This window comes from Ciconia boyciana, chromosome 7 (genome assembly GCF_034638445.1).
Source record: "Ciconia boyciana chromosome 7, ASM3463844v1, whole genome shotgun sequence".
NCBI classification, from domain to species: Eukaryota; Metazoa; Chordata; class Aves; order Ciconiiformes; family Ciconiidae; genus Ciconia; species Ciconia boyciana.
In genome coordinates this window covers 40,111,996-40,131,368 of record NC_132940.1, presented here as the reverse complement: position 1 = coordinate 40,131,368, position 19,373 = coordinate 40,111,996, and the positions used below count along the sequence as shown (strand labels likewise).

The following is a 19,373-nucleotide window of genomic DNA, read 5'->3' as shown; positions in this document are numbered from 1 at the left end:
GAAAATGTGGAAAAATTTACATTCACACATGTTGTGGTATTCTGCTTTGACATTTTGACATTAAGAAACACCTTGATGGAAGAACGATGGCTTTGAGTGTAGTAGCAGTTCCACTCCAAAACCTGGTTGTATAGAATTGGCGTCATCTTATTTAACAAAACTGCATTTTGGTGTAATACTTAGTTTAGTACAAAAGCTGACGGTATGAGTATACTTGAATTGATTCCAAGATGTTCCTTTAGGATGTGTTAACATACTCACTGACACATAGTAAGCTTTCCATAGTACTTACAAGATGTGCTCATATTACACGTGAAATATTGAGTTTTTTACAAAACTAGTCTTATTTATAAAAACATGCTCATAACACCTTTTTCATTTGGGTTTGGTTTTTGTTTGGGTTTGGTTTGATTTTTTTTCAATCTAAGCCCTGGATGTCAGCTGTGCGGCAATGTTAAGCACCTATGCTCTGATTCTGGAAAGCTTCCTGGTTCAGAAACTCACTTATCATGGGTGCTGAAGTTAAAGCAACTGACAGTCATACTTAAGATTGAGAACATCTTTAAGTACTTTTCTTAAATAGGACATTGCATTTTTCAGAGGGGATTTCTGATCTGTAACCAGCTTCATTTCTGCAGCTGTCATTCACTCACAGTTCTATCTGTTTAACTATGACTACAGGACTGCTGACATTACTGAACACATAGTCTCTACTTGTCTAAATTTCAGTAGCAAAAAAATGGTGATGACCACTTCAAAGGACTAATTTGAAACTCAATTAATTGATGTTTGTAGAGAATGTTAACTTTCTTCCATTAAGACATTGCATATATATATGTATATATATATGTATATGCACACAATATAGGCATGTGCTGGAAAAGTAGAAAATGGTGAATCTACTAATACCTTTAAGTGCTCTTCCATGGTCTTCTAATGTTTCCCAATAAGGAATTGTAGAATATCAAATTATAATAAGCAGTGATCTTCTATTTATTTTTGTTTTGTTTTTTTTGCAGCTACAAGAAAACCAAGATGAAATCGAAAATATGATGAACTCTATTTTTAAGGGTATATTTGTTCATAGATACCGGTAAGAAAATGCATGCTACAGTAGGCTCTGCTAACAAAGTATAATCATAAATAATGTCAAGGGCAGTTTCTGTGTTGATTTTTCTTCTGATGCAATATTCTAGATTACACAAAAGCAGTATCAAAAACACTGAAGTTATGGAAGAAAATCTAGGTGTAATCCCTATTAATTACACAGTAGACCTGTCCATACAACTTTAATTCAGTAAAACAATTTCAAGGAGTTGTGGGAGACATGGAATTTGAATCTTTGTCTTTTAAAAAGAAAAGTTGTCCAAGGTGGGAGCACGAACATGACATATCTTAAGAGTAATCAAATGATCACTGCATATCATAAGAGGGCAGTTTTGGTTGTAAGGTACCTCTACTCTGCATTTCCTTTTGTATGTCTTAAGTGTAAACAGCAAATTTCTGATGTTTCCACCATATATGCTTTAGCCACAACTTCAACTTTATTTTAGGCTTTTTCCTCCTTAAATTACATAAAGGCAATCAAAGGCCTTAATTCCAGTTAACATGTATTTTTTGTTTGTTAATTGTTTTGGACATTTGTACCAATAACATTAAAAAGTTATTGTGGTGTTAGCACATCACAAAGGGGTTTTTTAATAGTTAATATGCTATGTCTTGTGAATACAAAACCACAGCAGGTTATTTATATTCATGTGCATGTGTGAATGTGCACATGCATGTACTTCTATTTACTTTAGAATTGCACAAACCAGTAGATTTGGACTGGTGCATGCTGTTCTGGAGTATGGTTTATCAGAGAGCAGTAGTCTTTTAAAATAGATTTTGGGTTGTTTTGTATCACAAGATACCTCAGATCACCTGCAGCATCTTGGTGAAACCAGCTCTTTAAATGTTAATTGACTTATCAAACTCAAAAGATAAAATTCAAGGATACTAAACTATGCAATTAACCTTTCAGATTTAAGTTCTGGTTTAAAACTTTACCATTTATGAAATCTTTTAGACAAATGTCAGAAAACAAGAAAGAGTGTATGAGAAGAGGGTTAGAAGGTGAAGAGGTAACCCATAGTTCAGGTGGGCAGAGGGATTATTGTAATTATGGAGAAAACCGTGCAGGAAACTTGGAAGGGGCCTGTGCTAAGAAATACATGAGTGTGAACAACACAGTGGAGTTGGAGCATGTTTCTTGAGCACCCAAGCATGATACTTGAAAGAAAGTTTACAGCAGTACTGGGAGTGTCTCTCCAAGGAGATCAGAGGTAGCAGCAAAAAGGGGTCTCTTAAGAAGACGGGATCTAAGTATAGTGATTGTTCACAAAAGATCCTCTTTTCCTGCATGCATATGTCACACTTCTCTCATTCTTCAGACCTTCTATCCTTATTCTGTCCCACACACCTGTGAGAACTTCATTTGCTATCCCTTTGTTTCTTCCCTCCTGAGGAAGTCATGAAGGAGGGATGGTGAACATGAGAGGGTCTGAAAGGTCTGAGAGGAAACAGAATTGGTCATTAAGCCTTGAGCTACATGGCAACAGAAGGATGGGTATACAGAGTCAACAGGTAAATTAGGATATTAGCTCAGTATAGCACTCACTATTTTGTTATGAAAGCAGCTTTTATGGTGTGTAGGTAATAAAGAAATTAAATGCAAAGAGTTTTTCTATTTTCCCCCCCTTCAGAGTTTAGTGTATTGTATCAAACAAGAAGTTGCTTTTAAAATATTTTCCTAGTAGCTCATGCTCTTGTGTGGGGTTGGAAAAAATACTCTACCTTTTGATGGTCTGTATGCTGTTTCCTTTTCTTCATTTTTAAATCCTCCTTTTGTAACCCTGGTTTCTTCTCATGCCTTCTGCCGCCATTTAGTAAAGGCCTGACTGTGCTGATATTGCTGTAATAAAAGAGAGGCCAAATAAATAAACTCTGCTTATCTGTGCCCTCAAAAAAGATGCCCAGGCTGACACTGTCAGACCACTGAAGAATTTGCTGAAATCAGTCAGGTAGTGGTGTGCTCTGAGCAGGGTGGGTGGCACCACTTCTGTCACTGTTTAGAGAGGGTCAAAAGAAGTAACTGCTTCCAAGTCTGCCCCCAGGAGCCACTTTTGTGAGGCTCTCTCTGGCTTCCTTAATCATCGTCTCTCTGGCTTCCTTAACTTCTGTGAAGCTCTTAAGAGAGTCTGTTACAGCATATACCCAAATATGAGTAATCTGTAGACAACAGAGAACATAGATTCAAATTTCTGCAGTCACGTCCGTGCAAGAACATAGAGGGGAAAAAATACCTGTATTAAAACCAGCTAACTGAAGAGAAAACCAAGGCCAGGACAGGGGAGAAAAAAGGAAAGGATTTCAAACTATTATCTGCTTCCATAATATTTCTTAAGCATTCCTTCTCTCAAGTAGTTCGAATGATTTATAAACTTGACATCATTTTACAGTCCTTAGCCCATGCACAAGTGGTAATGATTTCAAAATAACATTATTTTAATTATTCCCAGAGAAGAAATTCCTTTCCATAATATGATTCAGACTCAGCCACAGTGATTAATGCTTAATGACCTTTGTAACTTAAATAGCAAGTCCTTGATATAAACAAAAAGCCCCCCAAAATGGTTCCGTTCAGAATGTAGCTGTCTTCCTACTAGTAAGCTAGAGTTGCAGTGTGGTTACATCTTCTTTCTGTAGATAGGCTTCCAATTTATTGGAAGATTTCAATGCTCACTTCTTGTATTTAAAAAAAAAAATTGCAGAAATAGCAAAACAATTTTCTACGTGCACTGTTAATCTAGTGTTAACAGCAGATTTGGCCAAAAGTTGAGGTCATCTTAACCAACATGCAGGAGATGTACCTACCTCATTGCATATTTCCTTATCTCTTTCCTGAATCACTTTTTCTGACTATTTTTGTGTTGCTTTATGACATGTTTGGTTGTCCATTGATTATTTTTTTTATCATCTCTAAAACTGAGTTAGCATCAAATAGGAGACATAAGAGCAAATTCAGTTAGAGTCAAGTTGCTGAACTCACGTTGGTGAGTATAAAACACGTGGAGATGGTGACTGTGGTAAATAGGACTGCAGGGCTGTGAGAGTAATCAAACTCTGGAACAGGTTGTCCAGAGAGGCTGTAGAATATCTGTCCTTTGAAATACTCAAAAATTAATTGTACAAGGCATGTAGAGGGGCTCGGATATGGTGATGTTCAGAGGTCCTAATCTCAAAATAACCAGTTTTGTGTCTGTATGAGTCTAATACCTTTGGTATGTAGTAATGAGATACCATATATTGGTACATCAGGGATCTTGAAAGTAACCTTTTTGTTTTGTCTGAAGTTAAACAAGCTGAAAATTGCTTGCAGGATACATGTATATTAAAAAAAAAAAAAAAAAGGGAAGGGAGGTCTGTTTCTTCATTTCAGTTGTATCTGCATATCAGAGATTACTTTGATCCTGAGATTATTGCCACATAGCTTCTCAGATGTAACAAGTATTTACAAAATGCCCATCACTCTCAACAGTTATTTGAGATGTCAGAATTTTATTGTTGCTACTTTACCTGCTTTTGACTTAGTAATGTGTGTCCGGACACATTTCCTGTTCAGAGAGTAAGATTCAGAAAATTCTTATTTGAGTCCTACTTCATAATATCATTTTGATTTGAATGCTCAAAGAGCTTTTCCTCCAGATGTGAATGTCCAACAAAAGAGAACTATTACAGTTTAAGCTTCTGGCAGACCTGAATGGTGATCCTCAGACTGATGGACATGATGGTTTTGTGAATTTATGCAATGCACTGAGCCTGTCCTGAGGTATTATTTTGGCACTACTGATAATTAAGGTAAAACTTGCCAAATGTAGATGCCGTCTTTACAGAGAAGATGCTTCTCTCTCCTTTCAAGGTGCTTCTTTCCCTCCTACTGGGTAAATAGGATGATGATGACAAGTTGCATGTGAGTTCCACTCTAGGAAACAAGAGTGTTGCATGAAAAAAAGGGAGAGGGGATATTAGATGGAAGTCTGGTGAGGAAGCAGGTAAGAGACTGAGAGGAGCAAAAACCAGTCAGCACAGGAAAATTAAAATCCAAACAAAGCCATAGAAAAATCCTTTTCCCTCCCGCTGAATATGTTATGTTAAGGAGGTGAAACACACATCTTAAGTGACAAGGAAATGCATTACGTTTTTATGTATGTTGAAAAAAACAGATAGAAATTACCAAGCCTGTTTGTCGCTTATAGGCATAAGAAAAGAGAAAGGCAAAAAGTTACATCTTCATACTTAAATGAGTTTGACCTTAATATTAAATTTAAAAACACACACTTCTCGCCTTCCTACAAAGCCATGTATCATACTTCATATAAGCAAAGGTGTTAGTATGGTAAATCTTTGAGAAACACTGCTTTTAGATATGTAGAGCTACATCTTGAAATTCAAGTCATGCCTTCAAACAATACAATTCCTTGGTCTGGCAAGAATGTTGGATAATCAGCTTAGTAACACATTATTGAAATAGCTATTCAAGTAGCACTCTGTGTAGAATTACTTAGAAATGGGAGTGCTGCTTACCAACACCTCCCAGGAGTGGGATATGCAGTGGACATTAACCAGAATTTTGGGAAGTGGGCTCTGCATGCACACTTGTATTTTTCTTACCCTTCTTCCCTTACGGGGTCCTAATTCAGCTCCAGAGATGAGAGAGTCATAGAAAGAAGTAGAAAAGACATTTTGTCCATTTTGAAGGCTCTTTATAACTACGCCTTCAAAATGTTAGAAACAGTCAAGCAGAGTCAGGCGTAGTTTGGTCCAATTCATAATGGTACGTTGTTATAGAGCTGCACCATTTCATGTCCCTTGACTGGGAATTTGAGATTCCATCTCGGAGAACTGCAGAGGCAGGTGAGTGACCCTCGTTTCTGTCTTTGTTAGAAAGTTTTCTCATAAACTAACTCTTATCCCAACCCATTGACTGAAACATCTTATCTTTTTTTTTCCTGTTCGTATCCAATTTGCATGTTGAGTAGTACCATGTTCTTCTGAAGGTTATCTGTAGTTCTCTCTGTCTTAAGATTGAGATGTGAGAAGCAACAACTCCAATGGTTGTAATTAGGCAAGCAAACATGCAACGAGAGAGTAGTCAGGCATCCTTTCAGAGCTTCCAAGAAGTCCTGAAGCAGTTACTGCTCTGCTAGTCATGTCCATCCCTTGCCTTGGGTGTTCTCCTGCAACACTGGTAATGCTTTAAGGATTTAAGCATCCATTTCAGTGCAGATCAGCCAGGTTAGCTTAAACTGCTTTTGGTTTTGGTCTTGATTAACCTAAATGAGTTTGCGATCAAATGGACTGAGAGAACCCCAGAGTTGCAACTGGCAGCTCCTCCAGCAAGACCCTGAGGAGCATACCGGTCTCCACCTGACATATCCCAATTATCCATTATAGACTCTATGTTTTGGGGTCCTAAATACTTTTGGGCTTAATCAAAATACTTGAGTGTAATTTAGCATGAAATATATGCTAAAGTGGCACTTATGATGATTGTTTCTCTGAAACAATCAACTAGTAAAACCTATTGCGTGACAGTTTGCTGTGGTTTGACCTAAGTTTTATGAGCCTGCCTTGTCAACCCAAAATTTTAAAAGAAACCAGTGAATTTCTTACCTGATCCCCTTTTGTCGAATTTCTTTAGGAAGGTGCATCATGGGGGGCCTCTTTACTAAGAGTAGGAATATAGGTTGTGAATTTTGCTGCAAATAGTTTGCTAAGTGTTTCCCATTCACCACATATCCATTACTTCGCAGTTTGTGCTGAAAATAAGGTTAAATGTGTTTTATGTCTAGTATTTCTAGGTCCAGTGTTAGTTTTGGTTTCTGTGCTGGACTAGATTCTGTTCCTTTCTAGAAGCATTTGGCAAGTAATACAAACTTGCATCACTAATTTATAATTATGATAATGAATAAGTCATGCATTATTCCAAAAGTACTTCCCGTGCTGGTATGATTAGCATTTATATGTTCTTGTGTGATCCACAAATAGTGTATATTTTAAAAAAACAAAAAAATTCATAGTGACTATGACAGGAAGCTAAAATACATTTAAGTGTGTAAGAATTGTAAGAAAAGAATTACAGTTTAATAACAAGCAATTGATCATATGCATAGCAAAGGTATAAAGGCTTTTTGGCTGTAACATGTTTGATACAGCATCGTACAGGCATGGAATCTGTGTTAGTGATCCTGCAAGAAGATGAATGATTCTTATTGGTAATACAGTTACCTGGAAGATGGTGGTGGAGTGAGAAATTGGTGTCTCAACAAATTCTCCTGCCTCTCCAGCAACTTCAGTCTGTTTGCTAGTCTCCCATGCCTTATGCATGATTCTTTCCCATTTTCAATTATACTGAAGATGTTAAATTTTTATTATACTAAATCTTGTAATTACTTGAAGAGCTTTATTCTTTCTTTTTTTTTTTTTTTTTTTTTAATTATAAATAGCAGCTTGGAGTGAGTGTTTGTCCATAGTGCCTAGGGATCTCTGAGAAGCTTTTGAATCAAGAATCAGTTTTTCACTGTCTGCCTAGGGAAGCTTGGATGCATTCTTACAGAAAAGATAAATTTTCCTGATTTTTGGCTGGCTGTGCTGCATGATTAAATAGCTGTTGACACTTGGGTTCTTTCTGGGATTGCCATTAAATCCTTCAAAAATGCTTCACAGTTAGTAAATTTATAAGGTGGTGAAATAACCTACTTGGATGTGAGGACTTAGGCTGTCATCCCCTAGTGGAAATGTCTTCATGGTTACTGTGCATTGCTGCATATGTGGCTCCCCTTTTTTTTCTTGATTCATACTTATCGGTCTTTTAGATTGTTCTTTAAGTCTTGCATTCTGATTCCTTCCACCTATATTTTGTTTTAAAAGTAGTTTAGAAATAATTTCATAGAGGAGAATTGCTATTCTCATTTAGTGTGAAGTAATATACAATTAGACATATATACGAATATATTCATAGTTTTAATTAAAACTTATCTTCATTGTGTCTGCATTCCCCATAATGAATGCAGTTTTTATAGTTCAAACTCTTGAATGTAATATTTTAGCACATTCATCCTTACAGTATCTAAAACCTGTTGGAGAAATCCCTGGTAGGAACAGCTTATTTAGTGCCCTACTCTGCTTGTAATGCAGCTTGCCTACATTGCAGATTAACAGTTACCTTGGTTTTGAGGTTATAGAGTCTTCAGGGAGTTGGCAGACCAGTTTTAATGATTCTGTTTGGAAGTTGATAGAATCAGTGTGTTTCATATAGGCAAAGAGAGAAAATGATAGTGGTTCGATGGCATTCCTGCAAATTTCCCTGTAACATTCATACATTAGCTTAAAATGCATGTTTTATGCTGTTACATCAGTACAGTTTTCTCCCTATAACTTGAAATTGAATGAGAAAAACAAAGACTTGCTGTATAAGTGTCACATCTAGTCATGTATGATACCGTGATTGGTTGCTGTGTTCACGTAGGAACTGGTTTTCACCTTGGTATCTGGAAGATCATATACAGTAGAATGGCAGCTATTGAGGTGGACCAGTTTGAAGGCTGGAGGTACATAGGCAGTTACAGTGTGGAGTAATCATGGTTTTGTTAGACTGTTTTGTGTGTATGAACTTATGCGGTAAGTATCTTGAGCCTAAAATAGAGTGAATTTTATTTATATTTTGTAAAATTGAAGACTTTGGAAAAAATACAGTTTCTCTTATTTTGCAATTATTCTCTTACTTGAAGCTTGGAATTTTAAGGGTGGGTGTTTTGTTTTGTTTTTATAAATTAGATTTCATTTTTGAGCTCTGTTGGTGCTGTTTTGGAATTAAATTGATGTTTATTACTTTTCCAAAAAGATTTTTTTAATAATAATACCGAACAAGAGTCTCAATTATAAGCAAGGCCGGTGTTTGCAAAGCACCAGAAATTCCCTTCCTCTGTACAGTGGCTCTTTATGTTCCTCTTTTATTACAGCTGAAATTTTGAACTGTGAAGCAGTGCCAGCTGGAGTGGCACAAGAGATTTCTCATAGTAACAGATGTCTCAGATATGAAATTACTAAAGGGCCAGATGGCCCCAATCCCTTTTCCCGTTGTTTAGCCGTCGTTCATTATTAGTAAATATGCCATGCTCTATGTCAGTCAGGCAGGAAGGTGCCAATCAGATTGAAATCATTTCCACCCCTGATCTCTTTAGGTGATCTCTCCAGACAGTTTCCTGCTGCCCCTCCTCAATAAGCAGCTGATAAGTCTGCCTGAGATACATCTTTGCCTCTTCCATCACTTACCACAGTCAGAATGTAGAAAAAAGCAAGAAAACTGGAAGAAACCAATGTTGAAATGTAAACATTCTCCTGGGTTTTGTTATAGGGGCTTTCATGCAGTGCATGAAACAAGATCTGTTTATGTACCAAATTCCATTCTGCCCCTCTGGCAGCCTCCTTTGGTTAAACTGAATAACTTTTTCCACCTTGCAATTGTTCTACATGTCCAGCTGGAGAGAGTCAAGCCTGCTAAGCAAATGTCAGTGACAATGTTTCAGAAATGATTGTCTGGAGGAGGTTTGTAGCTTGGATTCATAGTTCTGTTTGAAAAGAGGTGGGTAAAAGATGGCATAATAGACTAAGAAGAGTCTATTATGGTGAGAATTTTTTTGAGATAATGGAAATATCATATCTGAATGTAGAAATATTGACATTATTAGATAGATCAGTGAGTTCAAGGACATAAAGGAACAGAAAATCAGTGAGACAGCAGTGAGAACATCGACAGGCACTATATAGTGAAGTTCATCAAAAGTAAAAGCAAAATATTATAGCTAGGGCAATGGGAATGAGAAGTAAATGGTATGTGTATGTAATCCGGTTAATACTTTTTATTTTCTTTTCTTTTTTTTCCTTATTAGTGATGCTATTGCTGAGATTAGAGCTGTCTGTATTGAAGAAATTGGTGTCTGGATGAAAATGTACAGTGATGCCTTCCTGAATGATAGTTATTTAAAATATGTTGGTTGGACACTACATGACAGGGTAAGTATTGTGTATTACTGTACATAGCAGACTGTACTGTAGATAGCTGGTGTTATACTACCCAAGACATGTTTAGTGTATCATCTTTGATGTGTAAAGAGATTCTTCTTTTTTCTTGCCTGTTATTTATCTTTCAACCAGCTTATTTCAAGGTATTCACTTAAATTAGGATACGGTAGTCCGAAACTGTGTGCTTGGTTCATGTGCTTTTTGTGTTTTCAGTCTCCGTTAGAATATCTTAATAGAAATGTTTCCATGGTGCTTTTCTTCTGATTACAAGAGAAAGAGAAGTCTCCTCAGATGACCCCTGAGAACCTTTGTCTCTGAAGCAGGATGGAAGAGAGATTCCCAGATGTGTCTTCCATTTACATTGCCCAATAGTTAGAGGAAAGATAACATCTCTGGGTCCCAACAGACATCACTGTCTCCACAACCAGTGGAGTTCTCATCAGTTCGTTTTCCCTTGAAGAATCTCTTCAAGGTTGTCTTCAGCTTTTTCTTCAAAAAATTGTTGAAACACCAGGTGGAAGCAAAAGGATTTATATTTAGAGGTTCTTTCCTATCTCACCCCAGTTGTTGGTACTGATGGTATCCACAACGTGCCTCTGCTGGGTGGCAACAAGCCTAAGTACCACTCGGTTCCTGCAGCAAGAGTAGCCCATTCCTAACACTAATAGAACAGGACTTTGGACTTCTGACTGTATGGGGTTTTTGTACACCAGGCAGAAACTGGGACTAGCTGTCCTCCCACTCTCACCAAAACCACTAGAAACACTTGTTTTACTCTAAACTCTTTTGCCAACATTATCCAAGGAAAACAGATGGGACCTACCTATGCTGTTGAAACGCTTATTAAATTCCAGCATCCTGATTCAGACTATTCTTTTTTTCTAGGAGCACTGCTGGAAAAAATAAAAAGTTTGCAGGTTCATTCTGATGATGTGCATAACTGGTAGTTAATAGCTGATTCTTTAAAAAGATAATTTATTCAATAACTTTGGACAGCATATTAACATTGAGGATATGACTCAGTCACTCTTTTGCTGGAGTCTGAACAAGATCAGTTAGAAAGATGTTAACTTTCGCTAAGGAAAGAAGTTAGCTGCCGCTGGTTCTTTTGCTTTAGCTATAGCTGACAAGGATCTGCATCTTACCTTGATTTGGACCAGCAATTTACTTGTTAAGAGTATCCTGTATGTTTTAGAGACTAGATGTGTGATGTCTTTCCTCTCTAAACCTGTTGTTCTCAAACTTTTGCTTTACAAACTTTCTCCAAACTTTTACATTACATCTCATCATTACAAAACTTGATTAGGAGGAAGATCCTGCTTACTAATGCAATCAACCATGACCACTATTTGCTCTAGAGACACTACACTTCTATCATTAAAGCTTGGACATGGAAACATGGCTATCGCAGTGCTTCGAGGGGCAGAACTGCTGCTCTATCTGTGTACCTCATTTTTAACATTGGTGTGCCTCACTAGTAGACATGCTTCAGGAGGTGGAGATCATTGCTTCAAGTTATCAAATCAGTGGGGAGGTCAACTCAGGTTGGAGGATTAGGATTTTAGGTGTGGTGGAGGGTTTTATTTTACATGGGCTTTTAATTAAAAATAAATTATCCCTTGAATAATTGCAGTGGACATTTTTGAAGCACATTCTAATCCGAGCAGAACATTTCCACAAAGTAGCACTTCCAGTGGGAGAGCAGAATCTAGTAGCTTTGCACTTCACAGCTCTCAGTCCCCTTCTAGTATCTGTGAAGTCCAGCCATTTCTCACGTAACTCCCCTTAACCATCTGTGAAATCCAGCCATTCCTCACGGCACTGTCTGTGACTGGTGTCAGCTTCTCACACCATTATCTGTCACATCCAGCAATTTCTCATGTCATGTCCTATAGTTTCTCACATCCTCTGCAGTTAGCTTAACTTCAGGCCAGGGTCTAGTCATCTGCCTGCAGCCTTAACATATATTTTTACCTCATCTTTTTAAAAATTAGTATGTTCTTTCATATCAGGCAAATTTTAAATTACAGTGTTATGGTAAAAAAAAAAAATGGTTTTCCATCTGGACCAGACGCAGAAGAATTCTGTCAGGCAACTCTCCTGCCTCTGCTAGCTTTGTAATGTTTATTATTGCAGGCCTCAGAAGCATCTTGGAGTTCTCTGTCTTCAAATCACTAGCTAATCTGTTTAATATCGGGATGTAGATGATATGTGATATTTTTTATTGAGGAAGTGTATGTTTAATGTATAGAGTGAGACAGATTGTAAGTAGAGTAGGGGAAGAGTCAAAGGCAGGTGAGCCGTGTGTCGATGAAAAGGGGAGAGAATGGAGAGACACAGACATTTGGGGAGGCACAGAAAGGAGGAAGGAAGTGCAATGGGAAGAATATATTGAAAAAACATGGAAGAAGAACCAGTTAAAAATGCAAACCCTCCAAAAGTACAAGATCCCTTAACAGTGTGGTTTTCATTGGCACTACCTGAAAAACTTTCTGGCCGGTACCCAGGTTTCTTGATTTTGCCTTGCTTTGATCAGGCGATAATTTTTGCTATGATCAGTACTTAAAATATTGAAAAAAATGAAGCCTGAGGCAATAGTCATAAGGTATTTCCATTTCATATGAACAGAAGTCACCCCAAAATGATTAACTTCTCTGGAAGCTTGCTACTACAAAAAAGAGAGGAGGTAGTAGTGCAAGAGATTAATGAGCAGTTTCATTAAATTAAATCACAGTGAAGACACAGTTCTTACACTTCATTGTAGTAGCTCCAGTGTAGTCTTTCAGAGGTAGGATACAGAAGTTTATTTCTCTAATTTGTGAAATCTGTGTATTTTGTATGTTAATCTTGTCTCTCAGATTTCAGATGAATGTCTATAGGGTTTTTTGGTTTTTTTTATATATTACTTTCTCATTTGAATATGGGTTTCTAGTTCTGCCCTTCTCTCCTTTTTAAGCTGCTTTTTTGTTCCCGTGGATCTAGGAGCACAAATTAAAAATATATAAAACTGTAATATAATTGCATTAAAAAAACCTTAAAAAAAAAAAAAAGTCTTAAATCAGACTGTCCAGTCTTAATTTTCACCTGCTTAATTGATGCATGGAACTGTTTTGAAACCATAATTGTGTCTCTAGATACCTAGGCAGTCATGGTTCTTAAACCACTTCCTAACACGTAAGAAAATGCCTTTTCCTTCTTTGCATGCGTCTACTTTCTGTGAAAGGAATGAACCCAGGGTCCTCTGGAACAGCTGGTGTTTGAATACTTCATTGTGATGGCATCCTAACTTAAAAGGATGAAAAAATAGAACTTGTTTTTATTAAGATTATATAGAAACTGAAATCGTAGTTTTTCCAAACTTCTGAATGTTTAACTTTATATAATCTCCTTGGTACCTAATTTCCTTGGTTTTAGGGAAGCTTGAGAAAATTAAAAAATACATCAGATGATACACAGTATCTTCATAACTGGTATTGAGTGGGCCTGTGCAGACAGAGCACAGCTGCTTGTTCCTGCCAGGAATACTCCTGCCATAGGTACTAATGTGCTGCAGGACATTTTCATCTGTTTCTCTATGGCAGTGTAACTATTCCTGTCATTAGGCAGCAGATTACCTCAAAACACACTACCCTAGAGCATCAAAATGCAGCACAGTATATATCAAGGTCATCTCATAAGCTGTGGGATTGAAGATACCCAGTCATTTTTCTACACAAGGAAAAAAACAGTGCAGTCTGCAGAAATATGGTAGGGCAAAGAGCTGAGCAAATTAATTCTGTATTATTAAAACCTGATAAATATAAAGCCACCAAAAAAGATTTGGAAAAATCCAAAAGAAGAAACATGAAGTGTGAAAAGAGAGAAATGGCTTTGCTGGCTCTCTTGACTACCCACCTACTTAAAAAATACTTAAAACTGTGTTTCTGGGGGCTCAAAAAGTCATCTCCTCTGTGTGGTCTAAGCCTTCATCTGGTATGTGAGCTGACACATAGCAGTGCAGCTTTAATTACCATTTCCGCAGCTGTGGTATCCCTGAACGTTAAGAGAAGTATGGTTCCCATTGGGAGATGGCAAACTAATGCTCAAAAGTATCAACTATATGGAACATTAATAAGAATCTAAGCTGGCTTGATGCCAGCCTGTAGATCACTGTGAGACTTACACAAGAGTTACAGATTGTTGGTTCGAGTCCTGTGATCAGCATGTAAAAAGTATGAAAATGGTGTGCTTCCATCAGGATGGATTCTTTTTCACAGGTCTGCCATATTAAAGAGAATTTTGAGTAGAGCATGACTCTCCCAGACAAATGTAGACTACCCCACACTGCTGGCATGAAAGGTGTATGTATTGCTTTTTGCTTTGTTGGCAGTGGTAACAATTTTTTGCTCAAAACTCAGAAGTGTCTGGAGGATTATCTCAACAAAAATAGGGAAAATATGAGAAATGTTTGTCATTTAATGGTGTTGATAAACATTTGATGTTTTTGTTTTAGATTCTATTTGAAATTGTAAATAAAGTATTAACAATTAAGTATTAGTGCAAAGCATTTCTCATATTCATGAAACAGAATTTTATATAACAAAAATAATTAAAGTATATAAATAATTATCTAAAAACGCTTTGAGAGAAGGGGAATTACAGGAATAATTAGACTGGAGAAAGGCATGCATAGAACCGATGACAGTGTGGATAAATTCAGGATTCTGCAATAATAAAGTGTCACAATTATAGATTGGACAAAACACCAAGTATGTATGTTTTTCTGGAAGGTGAAACTCAGGAGAATGGAAGGTCTTAGTTGTTAAAATGCTGATAATGCAGATATTTTGTCTGTTATTTACTTAGAAAATGTCAAGGCTTTCCTTTCAGATACGTTCTTTCTGTCTGCAAAGCATAGCTGGAAAGTGATGCTCATTTTCTTTAATGGAATTAAAGGTATTGCATAGTTGCAAATGTTTGCTGCCTTAGGTTGACTCATACTCACTATAAACTTCAGCTCAGAATTACAGAAAATCTGGCTAAAATCTAGTCTGGGAAATATTTTTGCTTATTCCTTTCCTGCTTAAGGCAGAGTTCACTGTATATCTGCAGTGTTTCTGACAGACAGTCATATTTTCTAAAAACCCCTCTAGTGTTGGTTTTTCCACAGCTTTCTGTAGCAGTTTGAGTGCTTAACTGTGTTTGCCACTAAAAAGTTCTTTGCATAAGCTAAATAGTCTGTATTGTAATTTTAATTTATTATTTCTTTTTCTACCCACTGTGCACCTAAAAAGTGACAATTACCTTTTTCCTCTTCCTTAAAAGCAAACTAACTTTTCTTTGTTGTGCTATGAAGATATTTACAGAAAGTTTTCTTCATTACCTCTTGTGTCCATTCCATACTTTGCCCAGGCCTTTTTTATTTTATCTTCCTTCTGGTTTTTGTATTCCTTTTGTGCTGGACCTCCTAATTAATTTGTTAAATAAGTTCATCTCTAAGTAAGTCTCTTCCTGTCCTTGCTCTGCATCACTGTGTTTGCAGCTTTTACCCTGGCATAAGTTTCTTAGGAATTACCCTAACTTTAGCATTCCCACCCGCTTACTTCCTTGCTAGGTAGGAAATTTCTGCTGTGTTTCTTTCCCCAAAAAGCGTTTGGGGTGTTAAAAGCTCATGTTACTTGGACAATTCGCATAGTTACTCAAGAAACATCTCGTATCTAGCACATTGGTGGTCTGTGGGACTTTTCTACTCCTCCATTCTGGACTTCAGTGCAGTGTATCCATGTACACCTTCACTTCTGCCTTTCTTAGGTTCTTGTCCAGGTCATTGCTGTTTATCCTTCCCCATGGGTTCCTGTCACTAATCTCCACTGACTCTATTTTAAAACCTTCTTAATAGGATTAGCAAGCTGACATGCAGGGGCTCTTCCCTCTCCAAAGAGATTAATTCCATCCTTGACCAACAGTTTAAAAAACAGACCTTTTTGCTATCAGAGAAAGTCCTCCTCCTATCATTTGTCTGTCAAGAAGGGCAGTCATTTCCAGGGATTGCCTCTGTGTCTCCCGGGCCTTTGCTCTCAGCTAGAGGGACCAGGTGTAACACAACCTTTCTCTCTTCCTTACCTGCTCCTGCAGTCACTTGTCTTCTGCCTCGGATCTGGTGAGCAGCAGGAGGATAGTAGCCTGGTTCAGTATGCTTTTGTTAGCATCTGGCTTCAGTCTCCTGGCAGGCCATGCAAGTACCAAATGTTCACAGGTTTGCTTCCTATGTACCTTGCTTGATTTGCTCACTTAAGACTTACAGAGACCCTCAGTATCAGGCCTGAACTTAACTCTGGGACCATTGATCCACGGTGTTTGGTGAAGTCCACAAGGGCTTTAGACTCCACGGGGAATCCAAATCTTATCTGCACATGTCTCATGTCTCATTGCTGTTGGCACTGTTTTTTTTTCTGTACCTAACCAATTTAGAGTTTCGCATTTTGGGACTATAGCACTGGCTGCATAACAAGTGATCTGCTCACAAGCAGGACGGTCTTCAGTGGAGCTGTAATTAAACCTGCTACCTTACTGTTGCTCCATAGTGTTCATCACGTCCCAAAACTGATACTGATCCTCTGTGGCTAAATAAGCTAAGGCCTTAAGAGGCTTACATCCTCTTCTAATGATTAGTGATGACTCCAGAGATCCTGGCCTTTCTGAATGCCACACAGCAGAGGAAACACCATTTCTGGTACTGCAACATAGGTACCGTTAAAAGTAGAACAAGTAGCATTTCTGTGTGCTTATTTAGGAGTTGATCACATCCATATAAAATTTTTCTTCAAGAAAGTTCTTTTCTGTACTTTGAAAGATCTTATGATAGATCCATTAAACATAACTTTCATCTTCCTCTGCAGACTTCCCCTGTAATGGTAGTCAAAAAGATCCCTAGAAGAGAGCATGAGTGCTCAGAGACTCCTCACAGATATAAAGAGACGAGTTCTCAGGAACAATAGTTCTTCAAGGAAAAGTTCTTCTGAAAATCCTCCTTTCAACTTCTGTCCTTCTTTTATCTTCTGTTGCAATTTTTGAAATAGTTGGGAAGGAGGAAAGAAACTTAAAAATAAGGATTTTTAGCTTCTGTTTTTATGTCAGTCTCTGAATGTTCTTTCATTTTTTAGCTTGAACAGTTTTTTCAATACAGACTTGGCTGTAGAATAGGCTCAGAAATGAAGCCCTCTGGGTATGGAGTTTTATTTATAAATTTCAATAATTTGTATTAGTTCTTGAGCAGCTTAAGGCCTTAGACTTGGTAGTGTACTCACTTTTATGAAAGTAAGTTCACACTGCAGTGAACTCTACGGATTATATTTGAGCAGATTTGGGTTTATAACCTTTTTGCTATCTACAGATATTTTTCAACAAGAATCCATAGTTTGCCAAGACTGTGCAGTTGAGTTGAGTTGTACATCTGCAGCCAGCCAGATGATGTGCATGTGTCCAGGGGATCCAGCCCTTTATCATCAGTGTTCCTGCAGGCAACAAACCTTGATCCATAGGCACTTGTCTTGTGACGCCCACTTTTCCTGCCTACAGCTCACCAGATCAAAGCAATCCCCGTCTAAAGTGCAGCTGGGAATGAGCTGCTGCCACCAGAACAACTGAGACAGACGGACACAAGCTGCAAGCTGTTCTTCCCGAGGGCTCCTAAGGCTGTGGCTTAGATGCATTGTTCTTGTGGCAGCAGCCTGCTCCGCCCTGGAGGGTGTCTCAGGCCTTTTGCATCCTTCAGCCTGTGCCTGTCCTATGATGAGAGATGGGCTGTAGAAGATTTCAGAATAATAAATCCAGTGTGTATTCCTTCTGTCTCTGGGAAAAGGAAGGGCAATGCTCAGAGATGGCTGAGTTGCTTGAGTGGGCTGCATGCAGCCCATGCTCAATCTCTTTGAACACTTGTGCATTGATTGTAAATACCAGATATCAGGCAGAAGTTACCTGTAGTCTCTTTCCTAAAGATAAATAGCCGCACTGTCTTTTCACCAACTACCTTGAGATCATATGTCTTTATTTTGTATTTACTTGCTATATTCTTCATCTTTTTGTGGAGTTACTTGAAAAGGAAACAGTAACAGACATTTAACTGAAGGCACATTAAATTCTTTATATATGCAAATAGGGAGAAAATTCAACATTGTTTCTAGGCAGCTGCATGTGGTTTTTGGTTTTTAGCTGAATTGCAAATTGGCTTTGGTAACTCATTTGCATAAAATTTGAAATGTACATTAAACAAATTACAATATGATATTATTTAATATTCATGTGCATTTGATTAGGGTATTCTATCAGCTAATCTTAGTGTGTTTTATTTAGCAAGGTGAAGTGAGGTTGAAGTGTTTGAAAGCTCTTCAGAGCCTGTATACCAACAGAGAGTTATTTCCAAAACTGGAGCTGTTCACTAATAGATTCAAGGTAAGAGGAAATATAATTTTTGGAAGGAGAACAGAAAATAAAAGTATCGTGTATCTCATCCTGTTGCGGTCTTTGAGTCATGTATATTAAATGCAAAAATAAACTCATTTGTTTGTGACAAGGCTTGTAACTGCAGTAGTAAAATTGTATTACTGAATGCTGAAATTAAGCCAAATTCATTTTACAGTGTTTATCTTATAAGATTTGTCAGGTTTGTCCAGGATGCTTATTTATCTGTTTGTATTATTGATAGTTTATACATTGTCATTATTCAGTCTGGTTATACTTATTTAATTTTAGATTTATTTAATTTTAAGGATGTGTACTGGGTGTTTCGCACAATCTAAAATACATCTGAAAGTAATAGCCTGTAACAAAGGATTGTTTGTAAGACAGCTTTTTAGCTGAATGTGTTTGGAGGAAGAGATACTTTGATCTGCATCACAATATTCTGCACAGTGAAATACCTTGCTGCAGAACAGGAGTTTACATTGTGCTTTTAGACAAACCCCTGAGCATGATTGTCCTGTTTAGGAGATAAGTACTGGAGGAATATTTAATGAGGTTTTTTACTAGCACAAACATGCTGACTTTTTGCTTAATACCTTGATGAGAATGTGGCTGTTAGTTCACTTTGTGGCATGACTGCTTTATTTCATGAGTGAAGTATCTGGAGGGATGAGCGTAGAAATACTGTCATTGCTTCTGTTTGGATGCTCTGTGAAGAAAGCTTTCGGACATTGTCACCACATCAGTTGACACCTTTTACCATCGCTTTTGTGTTCTGGAGAACACAAAACTGTGGTAAAGGCTACCCC

At 37.5% G+C, this 19,373-nt stretch overlaps 1 protein-coding gene across 2 annotated transcripts in view; it reads left to right on the top strand.

The window, feature by feature from the left end:
• Nucleotides 1-19,373, top strand: part of STAG1 (STAG1 cohesin complex component) — a 202,849-nt gene that overhangs the window by 118,394 nt on the left and 65,082 nt on the right. For both annotated transcript variants that reach the window (XM_072867279.1, XM_072867278.1), the window contains exons 9-11: nucleotides 1,020-1,093; nucleotides 9,993-10,116; nucleotides 18,457-18,555. In XM_072867279.1, coding sequence (XP_072723380.1) covers nucleotides 1,020-1,093; nucleotides 9,993-10,116; nucleotides 18,457-18,555 — 297 coding nt within the window. The remainder of the gene's footprint in view (nucleotides 1-1,019; nucleotides 1,094-9,992; nucleotides 10,117-18,456; nucleotides 18,556-19,373) is intronic.